This window comes from Phoxinus phoxinus (genome assembly GCF_949152265.1).
Source record: "Phoxinus phoxinus genome assembly, chromosome: 6".
In the NCBI taxonomy this organism is placed as follows: Eukaryota; Metazoa; Chordata; class Actinopteri; order Cypriniformes; family Leuciscidae; genus Phoxinus; species Phoxinus phoxinus.
The window spans coordinates 16592156-16609506 of record NC_136881.1 but is presented as its reverse complement, the minus strand read 5'-3'; the positions used below and the strand labels follow the sequence as shown (position 1 = coordinate 16609506).

The 17351-nt window shown below is 35.5% G+C and overlaps 1 protein-coding gene across 5 annotated transcripts in view; it reads left to right on the top strand.

The window, feature by feature from the left end:
• lrba (LPS-responsive vesicle trafficking, beach and anchor containing) overlaps positions 1 to 17351 on the top strand; it is a 247341-nt gene that overhangs the window by 54190 nt on the left and 175800 nt on the right. For all 5 annotated transcript variants that reach the window (XM_079615242.1, XM_079615243.1, XM_079615241.1 and 2 more), the window contains exons 14-21: positions 681 to 760; positions 858 to 920; positions 1490 to 1587; positions 2339 to 2431; positions 3058 to 3166; positions 3873 to 3954; positions 6579 to 6702; positions 6917 to 7109. In XM_079615242.1, the coding sequence (XP_079471368.1) occupies positions 681 to 760; positions 858 to 920; positions 1490 to 1587; positions 2339 to 2431; positions 3058 to 3166; positions 3873 to 3954; positions 6579 to 6702; positions 6917 to 7109 (842 nt within the window). The remainder of the gene's footprint in view (positions 1 to 680; positions 761 to 857; positions 921 to 1489; positions 1588 to 2338; positions 2432 to 3057; positions 3167 to 3872; positions 3955 to 6578; positions 6703 to 6916; positions 7110 to 17351) is intronic.

Here is a 17351-nt window from a genome sequence, read left to right as displayed (position 1 = left end):
GTAATGGTGTCCAAAAGTTTGAGAACAATAATATTTTTCACATTTAGTACAATTTATTTTTGTTACAAATTATATTATCAGCATAATAGTTTGAATGAAAAGTATTTTTTTTATGTTTAATTAAATGGGATTTTTTTTGTGGTCTTAAACTTTTGAGCCCTGCTATATAAAGTATCACTATGCGTTCATCTTTTAACTTTCATTTGGTGGAATAGAGTCTCATCTGAATTTCATATTTAATTATATTGGTTTTAAAACATAGTTATTGTGATTATCCTGTCTTGATAATGCAGGATGTTTCCAAATAAAAAGGGCACTGCATATTTTCACTAAAGATGCTGTGGGAAAACATCCCATCCCACAATAACAGAGCAATTTGTCTTTCAGTGTGTTTTCTGTGTAATTTCCACAGTAGATGGCTTCCTCGCTTGTCTCATTCAAATCTCATTAAACATAATCAAGGTTACAATAAATGAATTAAATATTATCTTTTTTTTGTGTGTGTTTACACCAAGTTATAAAGGAAAATAATCTAAAATTGTGGTTCTAAACTGTTGTAAACAACACAATGAAAAGCATCGGTATTATCATCAATTGCATGGGGCTGTGGAATATTACATTTTGATTTGATATTTTCTGACTTTTTTTTTGGTTGATATCCTGTATCTGTTTGTGTTCAGATGGACCGAGACCCAATCAAAAGGAGATTCACTCTCTCCGAGCGTTCCTGTTGCTGTTTGTCAAACAGCTTATCATGAAGGTGCAGTAGAGTGGCTATAACATAAATACAATCTGAATTAGTCAACAAATCATGAGGAGTGCAGTACAGTTAATACTTGTGTGTCCCATCAATGTAGGATCATGGTGTAAAGGAAGACGAACTGCAGAGCATTCTGAACTACCTGCTCACAATGCACGAGGTACCCTAATGCAACTACTCTCATTTCAAACAGTTCTCAATACATCACAGACTATTAAACCAGTATCAGCTGTTTAACCATTTTCAGTTATGTGACAAAAATTACAGCATTAATAATCTGCATTGATTTTTTGTTACACTGAACATTCTGTGGTGTAACTGCCACCAGATGGCGCTTGGTCCCCACAGCTGTCTCTCTCTTGTGCATAACTGTAATCTGCCATTAAAAAAATAAATTGCAATTTACCATTATGTCACTTCCCACAATGTACTCATGAATTTTCTTTTCTATTGTATATAATATGTTTGCTTTTTGCAGAAAGTGACATTTACTCCCTAATAATTTCCTGTCATATGTAATGATATCTAATGTTAATCCTGCAACAAGATAATGCAGACACAATTTGCAGTATATTAACTAGACAGTAACTTACAATTTATAATGTACAATCCCCTACTCAACTCTATAATCATCTGCATTTTAAAACATAGATAATTTTGTCAGAAGTGTGTCTTGAATGACTCCTTTCTCTGACATGTTATGCTTATTTATTGTAAATATTTTTCCAGGATGATAATCTGATGGATGTTCTCCAGCTTCTGGTGGCACTGATGTCTGAGCATCCTGGCTCAATGGTTCAAGCCTTCGATCAGCGGAATGGAATACGGTGAGAACTGTGGTTGCCCTTTGCAACCAGACATTACATTCTTTAACCCATTTTTTCATTTATTAAAAACTATAAATTAAACTGGGGGGGGAAAAAAAACTGACAGATGAATTTGAATCAATCTCTGTGGAATAATGGGAGGCCACAATTCTTCATTCTTAGCAGAGACATCTGAGTCCTGCTCAACAAAACCTATAAAAACACTTTCATAGGTTCATATGATACCCATGCTGCTGTACTGAGGGCTCATACGGGCTACTAAAATGGAGGTATTTACATTTCCAAAGCCTTTATAGATATGCTAGTTCCACTGACAGCCATGGGGTTAAATGTGCACGCTAGCAGGGGGGCATCTGGACAGCTCGTCACGATAAAACAGAGGGCCTCACTTTCATTTTAGATCTGACAACCTCATTCAAATCACACTTCCATCAGATCTTACTCCAGAAGGATATATAGGCAGATTCATTTTAATATGTAGACAGTGTAATAGTCTCGGTTACATATGAATGTACATGTCAGCTCTTGTGAGATCTGTGTACACACCAGACTGCGTCGCAATTTCCTTTTGTCGGAAAGAAACATTGAAAACAGTTAAAAACAAAAATGATTCACATATATTTAAGCTCGACTCTGATGGTACATACATTTTAAATATAGATCAAGTAATATGTTTGTTTTGAACTTTCTCTCTTACATTTATTATGCATACATTTTTTTTAACACTTTTTCTCTTCTGTGAATAACACAGGGTCATCTTTAAGCTGCTTGCATCCAAAAGTGAAGGGATTCGTGTGCAGGGACTCAAAGTCTTGGGCTACTTTCTCAAATATTTGTCTCCAAAGTGAGTTACTTTTTTATTGTTTTGAATTAAGGCTTGTAATAATACTGTTGATCATATTATTAACAATAACACGTTAACCCTGTTTTTAATATGTGATACATATACATGATTCACTCTGTTTATTTTACTAAATGAGTCGGTAGTGGATGGTTTAGCTATAAATATTTAGCAGAAATAAGCTCCCAGCATACCATCAAGTGAGTTGAAGGCTGATTTTTTTTTTTTTTTTTTAAATGAATGATTTAAAATAAGCAACTTAGTCTTTTCCCAGAGTGAATTCAGCTAGGTTATTTTGATAACAAATTACTCTCACTCCACTATTAATTCATGCAGCATGGAAATATTTATGCGTTAATGTAGTCAAAGTCTGTAATTGTGTGTGAGTATTTTTCCAAATGTTTCTGTGGTGTTTGATAGATAAAGCTCAGTTTCATTTATAATCCCATTTGCTTTATGTGAGTTTCCCCCAGAAGGAATCTGACCGCCAAGTGCTTTTAAAATAGATGCAGCTTCATTCCATGACTATGAAGATATTTTTCAGAAGCTCTGGGCTGCAGTTATGCCCTGTTGGGGAGTAGATCATAGTGTGGGCTTGGTGCTGACGTTTTGGATGCCATGTGTTTCAGAACAAAGTCAGAGGTCATGCTGGCTCACGGCCTGTTCGCTCTGCTCACTGAACGATTGTTGCTCCACTCGAACCAGATCACAGTCACAACGTACAACGTGCTCTTTGAGGTCAGTCTCCTACAATGATACCAATTTTTTTTAATGGCTGCTTGTAGCACTTTATTTTTGACCATAGTATTATGCAAACGTCAGCCACATTTTTAGGTAAGAGCATGACCGATGCAGTCAAATCCCCCCCACACAGTTAAAATAGAGAATTTTAACTGTTAGTATCTTGAATTTAGGTATTTAATTCTTGAAGTGTGTTATTATTATTTGCTTTTGTTTATTTTATACAGGGTCTATTCACAATATGTATATTTAGCTAAAAGCTAAATTTCAACCTTAGTCCCTAGGTGACAGTTATAGTTGCTGTTAGTAAGGCAGTGTGCATTCAGTATTACAAATTACATTACATATTACAGGTACATAAATGCAAAGTTCTACAAAAAGTTAAAACGACTAAATAATCAATATGGATATGATATAAACAAATACATGCACTTTTACATTTGAATCAACATATTTAACAACCTCCCTCTCCTTAACTCTTTAAAATCATCAAATTACAATAACTGTCTAATGCTCACATGACTGTTTTTCCTTGATCCATTTTTTAAACGCATTTTTAAGGTGCCACATTCTCAAATGTGACCGAAAAAGCTACCCTGGTGAATGTTGTTGACCTATATTTAATATAACACAGCTCTAGTTTCTGACTTACAGCTCTTGTGCTGTACTATCTATCAGTGAATAACCAGAACATTCTCACCAGATTCTTACGGAGCAGATCTGTACTCAGGTCATTCACAAACAGCACCCAGACCCTGACTCCACTGTGAAGATTCAAAACCCACGTAAGTTAATATGAAACACAATCCCTTCTCCTGTAGCACCAGTGATTATGCACTCCGCATATGCACTCTGTATTAAATAGCTGTTAATAGATTAAATAGACACATTTTTTCTTTAAATAAAACAAACAATTGTAGTTAATTAAATGAATAGACATTTTTATTTATATAAGGAAGTTCCTTTTCAGCCACTTAATGGGCAATTATTTTAAATTCTTTGTTTTCCTACTTTTTTTTGGGTTGTACTGCAGTTTTACCTGAATTTCTCAGCGAAATCTCAAATTAAAAAGTGGTATGAAGAAATAAATACAAGGTACTATGTAATACTAATTACTAAATGCTAATTATTTAGTTTACTTGCATGCAACACAGAAAACAATATTTACTGTAATCACCATATTCAGAGATACAGTAGGGGTCAACATAATGCTAACCACGCATTCTACACCACCTCTCGTGTGTGTGGAAAATGTCCATACATGAAAGACAGCACGATCACAAGCAAAACCTACCTCCTATTGTAAAACGGCTTAAATCTGTTTATTTTTACTTGTGATTTACAATAATAGTATTAAGTGAGTCTCATTTCATATTCTTGTGCCTGCTGCGGTGCAAATCAAACAGTCACCGGCTTGGTGAAGTGTACAGTTACCTCAGACAAATGGAGCTCATTTGATGGTCACCATTACTCAGATGATAAACACATTACAAAATAATTAACTTCCCCTGTAGCTACAGTATAGAGTTTTCGCTGCATCTGTTTAATTCGCAACCAGCTACAGTAGTTTCTCGATATTAGATGGCTGAATTCAGTTATAATGAGATGCCTTATTTCCAGCCTCAGTTTATGCTCAATTTTGCATGCCTGCTTTAAATCCAGTACAGGATTAGGCAGCAATCAGATGTTCTGGTTTTAATGTAAAAAGTGAAACTAATATTGTATATTGATCCATATCAGGCCTTTCCCTAATGAAGTTTAATTGTGAGGTACTGGAGGCAGCTGGTTAGAGCTGTATTTCCATGGTGATGTGCACAAACCACTTGCCAGTCTGAAGAATGACAGTCAATCACAGATCCTGGGTCGGTTCGAAAACGTTCAGATGGAGATGGTAAACCAACAGAGTCTGATTCAAGGCCATCTCATAGAGTATCATAGAGCGAGCCCAGCAGAGTTTCAGCTTTCTTCTGTCTCTCCTTGATTTGATCTGTGTTGAAGCCTCTAAATGGCTCTGATTGCAGTCTTTAGCAATGTCAGACCCAATCAAACAAACTGAGGAAGCAAAAGTTTCTTTTAAATTAAACTCCGGGACAAACCAGGACCAAATGGTGATTGGAGAGCGAAAAAACCCGAAAAGTGCAGAGATACATGCAAAGGTAATTTTCTACTGGTAAGGTTCAGTGACTCTAATTTGAGTGAGTAAGGCGTAGAAACAACACAATTCTGCTGGAACGAGTGAGAGCATTGGTTACAGATGCTGTCGTGCTCTAAACTCCCTGTGACGGCTGAAACTTGAGCTGCTCTTCTCAACTTAATGCATGCTGACATTGTCTAGATAATTCATCTAAACAACCACTCTTTCCAGTTTAAGCTAACGCTCAGTTCCAGGAAGCCACGACTTTAGCTGCAGAGTTTAGACAATACTGACCTTATGATGTAGACATACTTTTACTCCCTCCACAATATCTGTGAGTTATTCTCACTATGTGCAAAAGTGTTGGGGCAAAAATATGTCTGTTTTATTAAAGGGGTGCACATTTCTTTATCCCTATTTTTCCCCCCAATTTATTCAAATGCAATTAAAATGTATAATAACTAATTTTCACTACCGTTCAAAAGTTTAGAATCAGAAAGATGTTTTTAATGTTCTTGAAAGAAGTCTTTTATGCTCACACAGCTCAAGAATACGGTAAAAACAGTAATGTTGTGAATTATTAATATTATTTAAAATAACATTTTTCTATTTAAATATAGTTGAAATATAATTAATTAATTTGATGGCAATGCGGAATTTTTAACATCATTATTGCTCCAGTCTTCAGTGTCACATTTAACTTTTAGAAATAATTCCAATATGCTGATTTGGTGCTCAAAAAACATTTGAAATGCTTAATATGTTTGTGGATCCATTTTTTTTTTCCAGCAGTCTTTTAATAGAACAGAAAGTTCAAAAGAACAGATTTTGTAACATTAAAAATGTCTTTATTGTCACCGTTGATCAATTTAATATATCCTCACTGAATAATAAAAAAAAAAAGTCTTACTCACCCCACAACTTTAAATGGTAATGTAATTTTTTTTCCCCCATTTAAATATGTTTTAACTGTTTTAACACCGCAGTTAATAGTGTCACATACATGATAAACAGTAAAATAAAATGTTTGCAGCTGTATAGCAGTTTAATGTTTGGACATGCTGTTTACTTTGTTTTCCATGTACATTTTAATTTACACCATTTGCGGTATATTAGATAACCAGTATAAAAAAAAGAAAATCTATAAAATCTGCAATCAATATTATAAAATCTGCAATCAATATTATAGTGTTTAAAAACAAAAACTAATGTGAAGATCCAGTGTGAAGTGGTACATTCATGTGCATTAAAGGCATATTTTTTTCCCCCTATCAGAGATCCTAAAAGTGATAGCGGCTCTTTTAAAGAATGCTCCTCAAGGAGCAGAAAGCATGGAAGTACGACGTATCTTTCTCTCAGACATGATCAAACTCTTCAACAACAGCCGAGAGAACCGCAGGTGGGGACTGTTGAAACACACACACACACACACACACACACACACACACACACACACACACACACACACACACACACACACACACACACACACACACACACACACACACACACACACACACACACTCTCCAACACTTATCATCATTATCATCATGAGCTTTTTTCTGAAATGAGTAATGTTTTTTTTTTTTTACGCACTCATTCTTTTTTGTAGGAGTCTGTTGCAGTGCTCGGTGTGGCAGGAGTGGATGCTGTCTCTGTGCTTTATTAACCCCAAGAACAGTGAGGAGCAGAAGATCACAGAGATGGTGTACGCCATATTTCGCATCCTTCTTTATCACGCCATTAAGTACGAGTGGGGCGGCTGGCGCGTGTGGGTGGACACGCTCTCCATCACACACTCCAAGGTCAGGACCCAAATGCACACACAAAACAACACACGGATGAATGTATGCGGTACACATTAATTGCAGTCATGAGTATTCACACACATTTACAAAGCTTGGTAATCTTTCATACAACACAGGAAAGTTGTCTTTAAATATATTTCTCTAATTTAATTTTATCAAAGCATTCCCATTTTGCACTTCTGACAAAACAAACATTATGAAATCAGTGATTAAATAGTGTATAAACCTCTTCTTTTTGAAGTAACTGTGCAGTTTCTACACCACCAATTTTTTATTTATTTTTGCCTTTCTTGTGCTCATTTGTGTTACCATTGAGTTCCTAAAGTGTGGCTTTTGTTCTTCATGACTCCTGCAGTGTTTACTGTTTTTTTTATTTTTCTTTCTTTTCACTAATGGCTAAAAAATTACAAAAAATATAATTACAATTATCATAACAAACATCATTATTATTATTACCAAACTATTGCTAATAGTATGCGTTAACAAACATATTTCTTTATATTTTAGATACACTACAGTTTAAATGATTTTTGTAATGTTTTGAAGGAAGTCTCTTATGCTCACCCAGTCTGCACTTATTTGGTCAAAAATACAGTAAAAACAGTGATGATGTTTATTTGAATATAGTTTAAAATGTAATTTTATTCCTGTCATGAAAAAGCTGAATTTTCAGCGTCATTACTCCTGTCTTCTGTGTCACATGATCCTTCAGAAATCAAACTAATATGCTGATTTGGTGCTAAAGTAACGATTATTTTGGTAATCGAGTAAACGGTCATTATTTAGATGATTAATCGAGTAATTGGATATTTTTGGGGTAATAAAAATAGACAGAAGCAAACAATAGCCTTTAAAATAACTTGAAATACATATATAATAACAATGAGGCAATAATATTTGGTTTAAATAAAGTATCAAAAGCAAGTACATATGTTTTTATAGAACAACACTGTAATACATAATATAATATACATAATATAAACAATCAACTTATGTATTATAACAAATGCCTGCAGAGGCGCCAACAGCCTGGTGTTGTTACACTTTACAGCAGTTCAAATCCTTGTTTAATATTGGCCAAATTACATTTAATTCAAATCTCCACTTACGGTAATCTTTAATATTTGCCCACTTCTTTACGATAGAACTGCTATAGCCTCTGTAATTTCTTGAACAAGAACATGTGGACATCAAAACATCAAACTCAGAGCTAGGGTTTTATTTTGTGTTTTTAACTTTTATTTTGAAATCCTGATGGACAGTTCACATATCTAGAAACACATTGATGTATTCTCTGGTGTTGGATTATAAATGTTTTACCTTGAAAATCTGATGAAATAGCGCACATAGCGTTCCCAGATGAACGGTATAAGCAACCTAAACTCACAGCATATTCAGAGATGGAGTTTGAGACGCACTCCACGCATGTAAATGAATGTTCTTTTGGAGCAGCATGTTCTGTGAATGCTCCCGCTCTGAGATGCACATAACCTGCGCGCATATAAATAATTAAAGCACATATTAAACCTGCAGGGCATATATTTATTTAATTGAATCGCAGCCTTTGTGTATTAATAATAGCACTATGCTATAGTATGGTTTTTGAATGGTTTTAATACATCGTGCTGCCTTAGAAAACGTTCTAATAATGTGGTTAATGGATTAACGTCCGTGGACTGCGCCACTTCCTGTATTTTGCCGGTTACTCGACACTGGTAAATTGCTATCGAGAATTGTTTTTTAAATCGAGTTCTCTAATTTAACCAAAGAATCACGATAGCCCTTTATATTTTTGTGGAAATCTTATTTTAAAAAAATCCCCAGAATTGATGAATAGGAAGTTAAAGAAAAAAACATTTGTTTTAAAATGTAACAATTTAAACATCTCAACTATCAATTTTGATCAGTTGCATGCTTCCTTGCGGAATAAAAGTATTGCTTTATTTCATAGAACATAACTTGCTGACCCCAGACTTTTGAATATGCTATATGATAAGCTATATAGCAAAACAATATTTGAAAATAAGCATATATATATTATAGTAGTGGATGCTTGTTAGTAGTGTAGTGTTCCATATGCATTTAATCCAGAAAACATGCAGACATATTGAAATTATATCAAAAGATAGGACTTTGCCGCCTCGTTTCAAAAGTCTGATTTACACCTATTATTCTTTTGCTTTTCTCTCTCTGGTGTCTCTTGCCATCAATCTGTCTCTCTTTTTTCAGCACTGACCATACTCTTGTATTTGTTTCCTTTTCTCATTGCCTCTTTCTTTCCTGCGCTCAGACTCTCTTAGCATTCATCCACTGGCTTTTCACTGCAGGAACCTGACTGTTATTGCGCTCTATAATCAACTTGACTTCTCAGATTAGAATCTTTATTTTCCTCCAATGCCAAACCCTCTGTTCATACTTTTATTTACAGATTGAATTGCCGCCTTAATGTTTTTGAGAGCTCTCAGTTTTCTGAGCTTTCTAGCTTCAGAAATGTCTTTTTTAAGATGCTCTATTGACATTGTAATATGGACACAGTTCCAAGCGTAGTGAAGTCATTTGGTGTCAGACTGTGGTTTTGGGCACCAGCTTCTGGCACTCCTCCATTTATACACTTTGCTTGTGTTCTTGTCACTGGCCACTTGGGGGCGCAGCTGTGCTATGCAGTAAGATGTGTAAGAAAAAGAAGATCTGTAGTGCTCGGAGTGCTTATTCATCAGAAGATGTAGCCTTATTATAGCCTCAGATTCACTTCAAGCGTGTCATTTCTGTAGTACTAGTGTCACCAAATGGAATCACAAAAATATTGTTTTCAAACAGGTTTCCCAAACACTTCACTTCCGTTGGTCGGACAAACAGCCATGACAGACTTAGGCCAGTGTTGCTACTGTATGTCAGGGTGGTCAGAATGCTCAAATAAACATCTTGAAATGTGTGTCTTGATAGCACTGCAGAGCCACAGTGGTTAAAGGAAATTTTCAGGGTAATCAATTTGAATTATATAAAATATACTATAAATCAGAGATGGCCAAAGAAGGGCCCGCATGTTAAAATATGCCCGTGATCTGAACCTTTTTGATTTGGCCTGCCATGTCGTATCTTCATTTCTAGTTTCTCTTTTTTTCTAATATATATATATATATACAAATATATAAAAATATATACATTTTAATATAATATAGTTAGATTTTTAGCCCATCATATAGTAAAACGTTTCGACACCTCTGTTATAAATGGTTTATTGACAGTTGTTTCCGCATATTAAGCACTCATAAATAGGATATAAGTAATTTTATTTATTAAACTTTTTATTGCAAATTATACATTTCAACTTTAAAGGTGAGAAAGATGCACACACACAGAACAAAACAACAAAAACATTATTTGTAATTTTTTGTAATTTATTACTTTCATATAAAACAGTCCTATAGGACTATTTTGTATACAAAATGAAACAAACAGGTTGATTACATTTATGCTTATTCATTTCGGCTGTTTTATCCATAGTGAGATCCAAATTAAAATAATACCAGTGGAAGTGATTCATTCAAGAAAAAAAAAAAAAGAACCGAAGTTGTGCTACCGAACTTAATTCAAAAGCATGCTGAAATGCAGATACAAATTCTTATGATGATAGTAATGCATGTAGAGATACCTCTTTAAAATAAACATTAAAATAAAGTTCATTCTTCTCACTCACACACCGCAGTTAATAGTGTCACATACATGATAAACAGTAAAATAAAATGTATTCTGTGAGTGGATCGAGCAGCGTTGCTTTGCTTTCCCTCTTTTTCATGCAGACATGTTTTCTTTGAGTCTGCTTGCATTCCTAAAGTAGCTCACTGCTGAGGCAAGTGCACACAAATTGATCATTCCCCTTCCTATGGGTCAAGCCTGTAATTGCTTTTTTGCGCTATAATTGCACAAGATTAATGCAGGTAAGGTTCTGTTTACAGCGTCTCTGCTCTGATCTAAAAACAGAAAAGGGGGTTGTGCGAATGAACTGGAAAGGTGTAGCAGTGCAGAGCTACAGAGATACGTGCATCTGCTGAGGGAAAAAAAAAATCTAAAGAAACTCAATTGCAATTTTATTGTCCAGTGTGATAGATTTCCTGCCAACTCTGGAGTAGGAGAGCTGTTTGTCACTGTAGCTCTCCCTTTCAGCTGCAGGGGCTGGCTGACTCTGTGTGGGGGGGGAGAGAGAGAGAGATACATTGTGTGTGAAATAGAAAGTGTGCGTGTTTGCATATTAGAGATATGTGAATGTGTGCTTTTCAAGTTGTAGTATACAAGATCTCCAGATCCCCATGTTTGAACGCATTTAATATTCATCTCAAATGGCCTTGGCAATCATTAGGACAAGTCCTGAACCCCCCTGGTAAATAAATACATGCTCTTGGGCAGACATACATTTAGACAAGTGCACAAAATTCTCCCCCCCTTTCACAATTCAATTGTTTTTCCAGCTCACTATAGAATGCCGTCTTTCATTGAGTAAATTTGTTATTACAACATGAATATTTCATATTCTTAAATATATAATTTAAATTAATTTAGTTCATATATATATATGTATATGTATGTATGTGTGTGTCTTTATGTACAGTATGCACTATGTATGTACGTATATGAACTCAATTGATTTAAATGATATATTTAAGAACGAAATCTCTCTCTCTCTCTCTCTCTCTCTCTCTCTCTCTCTCTCTCTCTCTCTCTCTATATATATATATATATATATATATATATATATATATGTGTGTGTATGTATGCATGCATGTACATATATATATGAACTCAATTGATTTAAATGATACATATATAGACAGAGATTTCATTAGTTCGTTACATTGTATACTGTATATATAATATTTTATAACTTGAACATTTCATATTTCTTAAATATATCATTTAAATCAAACACACACACACACACACACACACACACACACACACACACACACACACACACACACACACACACACACACAACTCAATGAAAGTGTTTCTAGTCTATAAAGCATATATATTTTTACCAGCTTATCTGCCTCAGTTTTATATTATATATATATATATATATATATATATATATTTTTTTTTTTATCTTAGGAGATCTTCATACAGACTTTAGCAAGTGTGCTGTTATCTGATTGTTGCTTGATTGCGTTTTACCGAGCATGTGTGTATCAAAGGAGATGAAGTTTCCTTTCCAGCCAGCTCATTGTAGGCAGACAGATGTTTCTGCAGATGGGCCTGCTGACACCACAGCTTACCCAAGGTGCCCCTGTCCCAGCACTGCACATAAATGAGACTCAGCTCCACACAGGTACTGAAGGGACAGTTTTCTGTTGGAAGTGATCACCTTGTGAAAGACTTGGTGCCCTTCATGTTTTCCTAGTCAGCACTCTTATGTTCCACTGTAAGAAACATCTTAATGGGTGAAGGAGATGTTGTAATGGTCCTGAAAAAGTGGCTGCTCCCCTGGAGCCTTTCGTTTCTTCCTAGAATGCCTAGAATGAGAGTCCTGTGACCTCCTCGGGGGCATCACACTATGCTTTTGTGTTCTCCGAGGGAAGGAGAAAGTGTCCTGGAGAAATGTCTGAAATTAGTTACAAGCATTTAAGATAATGTATTCATTTCTTGAATTTTTGGAGTACAGTACATTATTTCAGCATCTCCCACTTTTGTTTACAAATCGCTGCGAGGAATAAATACCCCTAAACAAATTGTATTCAAAGTAAATTATGAAATAAGTAATATGTATAATATTCCTTAAAAATAAGGATTCATATGATTCCATGAGTGAGGATTGTATTCTGTAGTTAACTTAACCTATACTGTATGCCTCCTATATTAATATCTCTCCCCCACTTTTGGCTTCTAGCAATTAAAATTAATTTAATAATAAAATATAATATAACAATTGTTGTCTGCTCCTTCCTTTTGACATTACCAGGAGTTTATTTCCTAAACTTTCTTAACACTAAAATCCTGTTAGCCAACAAGAAAACGACGCTTGTCTTTGACAGTAGTGAGATTCTGGGCCTAATGGAGATGTTGGAAGAAAAAACCTGCCTAAGAACATAAAGCCTATTCTGTGGTGTCATGAAGTTGCTTATCGTGCTGGACAACAGCAATACTATGGATTTAGAAGACAATGGATTCCAGTATTGGGACATTGCTTGTAAAGATAGAGGCACACTTGCAGACAGTCTGTATTGAATAAACTCATAGGCCGGCAAGCCAACTGACATTAGGACTTGGATAGCATTGACTGTTTAAAGACATTGACATTGATAAACCAATCACTTTCTTGACATTCATTTTGCAAGCTTTTCATGCCATCACAAAAGCTTAAAGAATGTTTTCAGGTAGAAAAATGTTATGATCGACCTGATTGTTTTATTTAGCTGTCTTGAAAATGTCAAAGATGACAATCCTTTTCCTCCTAGTATTTTTGGAAAATAACATTTTTTTTTTTTATTGTTGTAAAAATAAGCAAAGAGAAAAAATAAATGTATAAAAAATCTGCTAATGGATCAAGATAAAATACACACATAGTCTTTGTACATGAAGCAGTTTTGCATCTCAGGTGCTTTTTTAAAATATTGTTTTAACTGGAAAACAAGAGAGTGGTTCTGCTTGTCTGTCTTGAGTCTCTTTCCGTGTACCTTTATTCCACACTCAATGCAGACAGTTGTGAGCGTATCGAAGGGGGGAAAAAGAAAACTAACAGTGTCTTTTGGACAGAAGAGATTCAGTCTGCTGACCACATTGATTTTTGCAGGAATGGAATCGCATTTAGCTAATCCAATTAGAGCATTCTCAGGGTCCCTATTTCCCCTTTGTTTTGCGGTTACTCACTATCTATTGATCTAAATGGGGCTCCCTACTGGCCCAACTGTGAGAGTCTGTAGCCGACTGCTCCCTGCTGATCCAAGATCAGTGATTTTAGCACTGTTATGGTCTGTTGCTGAGCTTGCAGTCTGATTGCTGCAAGTTCAGCTGGATCATAACTGTCTGATGCTGGATGAATCTTCCCTATAGATTTGAGTAGTTTACGTACGCATGTATGCGTTTATGTATGTATGTATTTGTTTTTTTCAAAAGTAAAGGGCAAATTTAATAAAATAGAAATGCAAGTATTGGACTTTTTCTACCCTAGATAATTTTTTGTAATATTTTAATACTCTATCTTATACTTTGTTTATTACTCAAGGATTTGTGGTTACAGGTAAAGTTCAGATTTTAGTATATAGAAATACAATTAATTATTTATATTTTTAACAGACCACTTGAAAATGGATTTGCATTAAGTTGTAGATTTGGCAACCAGACACCCTGCTCACACAAAGCTCGCCGTCACATTATGAAACCTGCACTGTATTCTTAGATGAATTGTAGCTTTTTCCACATCCCATGTCTAAAGAACTGACCGGATTTAAATTAGATCAGATTAAAAACTGATGTCTGGCCCACCCGGTGGCATACACACTACATTTCAAAACCACATTTCTATAGTTACCCCCTTTCCAGAGTAACTTTATCTCCATGTACCGAATGCCGGTTATAGTAAGGTAAGTAATGCTTTTCACATGACGTAATACTTTATTGGTACGATATGCATTGTAGAAGGCTGCCAGACAATGAGATGCTTTAGTGTACATATGAAGATTTTTTTTTTTAAAAACATTTAACTGCATACGGTATACTTACTGATTCTTGAAGATAATACCTAACAGGATAATATGGGGCCTCATGTGCAGTATTTTAAACCCTTAGTGGTTTACATGAGTTTAACTTTAATTTTTTAAATCCTTAAATGCCTCACAGACCATCCAGATAAGTTTGACTATATATACCATGCTTATCCAGCCACAAAGGAGGGCTATGTTTTTCTGAAAATACAGCGTGTGGATTTAATAGCAAAATGTTAAATGCTGTATTGAGCCCAAACTAGTGATCTTGCTATTCCAAAGAAGAGAGTCAGGAGAGAAAGAAAACCAGCAATGCATTTTAAAGCTGTCCGTTCCGAGCAAACAGCCATGGATTACCAGTCAAACCACATGGAAGATTAATGGCCAGGCTTGTAGCAGGCTAATTTAGAACAATAACGGCCAATTAATTACAGATAATAAGGCTTTCTTGCCTAAATGCAAATGCCGGCATTGGTGTGGAAGCTGCAAGTTGTTTCTCGTTTCCCCAGTGGTGTGTTTGACTTTCTGTCTGTTGTGTTCTGTTGATAAATTGAGGTGTGTTTTGGTGTGTTCAGACTTCAGCTGTATTTCTGCAGAAGCTGTGTACTGTCTGCTGCTAATTGCAGTCCTAAACACACATGACCATCTCTCTTTTCAGAGTATTTTTTTCTACTTGCCTAGTCAGGCTAGTATTTCAGATTTTTACCTGCCCTATTGACATTTTTACTGGCCTTAAAGAAAAAAAGGGCAGAAAAAAAAATTGTCACTTTTTTAATTTGGTGCCAGAACTTTTTTTTTTTATATATAAAAATTTCATTTCTATAAAGGAGAAATGTATAACGATTAACGAATAACATATTGAAAGATAAATAACCTTGAGAGGTAAACATTTTTTATATAAGGTTTATAATTTGCAGTAATACATATTCACAACCTATGTTTATCAACACAGAGTATATGACACACAGTATAGGGCCTCCTTTTTCGGCCAATAGAGATTTAATTTGTCTTGGGAATGACAAATACAAGTCCTGCACAGTGGCCAGAGAGATTTTGAGCCATTCTTCTTCCAGAACAGTGGCAATGATGGTAGTTGAAAACTCATGGTTACAAATTTAGTTTAGTGTTGACAAAACCAAACCAGTCCAATCAGTCTTTGTTGCTACCACGACGCTGATAATTTAATTTTCTTTGTCAACTCAGGCTTTGATGTGGAGTTTAGGTGTGGCATCAGTAGTGAACAGCCAATTACATGCTGTGGAACAGGGAAACTGAGCAGCGTGATTTCTCTCTTCTGCTGAATATTGCGAGATTGAATTTAAACAAATTTACACTGCAAGAAGAAAAGAGCTGTCTATGAAAGAGGTCAACTAAAATATATATTTTTTGCTATATCAGTGCAAATAAAAGTTATGAAGTTAGTTTATAGAGTTGAAATAGGTATAGAGAGAATTGAACATTTAAGCTCACATGTAGTCATGGTATAGACCCCAGGTCACCAAATCAGATATTCTCCTCCAAAATACCCCAAAGTGCCTCACAAATATTTAGATCTGGTGACTCTGCAGGCCATGGGAGATGTTAAACTTTCTGTCACAAGTCTTGCTGTGTGTATTGGTGCATTATCATGGCCTGATACACGGTGCCCCCTTCAGGGTACAGTGTTTGAACCATTAAGTGCACATGGTCCTCCAGAATGGTTCAGTAGTCCTTGTCAGTGACGGCAGTTGTATGATACTGTAGCCCAAACCATCACTGATACACCCCATGCTTCACTCTGGGCAATAACAGTCCGGGTGTTAAGCCTCTTTAGGGCTTCTCTACACCGTAACTCCCACGGATGTGTGGAAAGACAGTGAAGGTGGACAATCATCAGAGAACAAACAATACATGTTTCACATTGTCCACAGTACAAGATTTGCACTGTTGGCACCAATGAAACAGACATTTGGCATCAGCATGTGACATAAGGTTTGGCTATAGCTTCTCGACCATGAATTTTGACCCTCTGGAGCTCCCGATGAACAGTTTTGGAGGAAACGGGAGAGTCAAGGTGCATATTTAAGTATGCAGTGAGTTGGGCAGCTGTGGTTTTACACTTTTTGGTTACAATCTGGGATAGTACCTGGACATCCCTTTCAGACAGCTTCCTCTTGCGTCAACAGTTACTCCTGTTAGATGTGGTCAGTCTTATGTGGTGATATGCTGACATTACCCTGGAGACCATAGCTCTTGATACACGACAAAGACGTGCTGTCCTGGTCACAGATGAGTCAGCGAGATGCGCACTAACAATTTGTCCTCATTTGAACTCTGATATGTCTCCTGTTATGTTGTGTGGATTGAAAATACTAACATGTCTAAGACTTTTGCATAGTACTATAAATATATGTGAAACCTCCAACACTATATTGGCCAGTGTTTTAGTTTCATTGTCCAATCACTGTAATGGTTTATTATATTATATTATATCATATATCATATCATATTATATTGTCTGAATCTGAATTGTCAAATCTGAATGGAGAGGTAAATATTAATT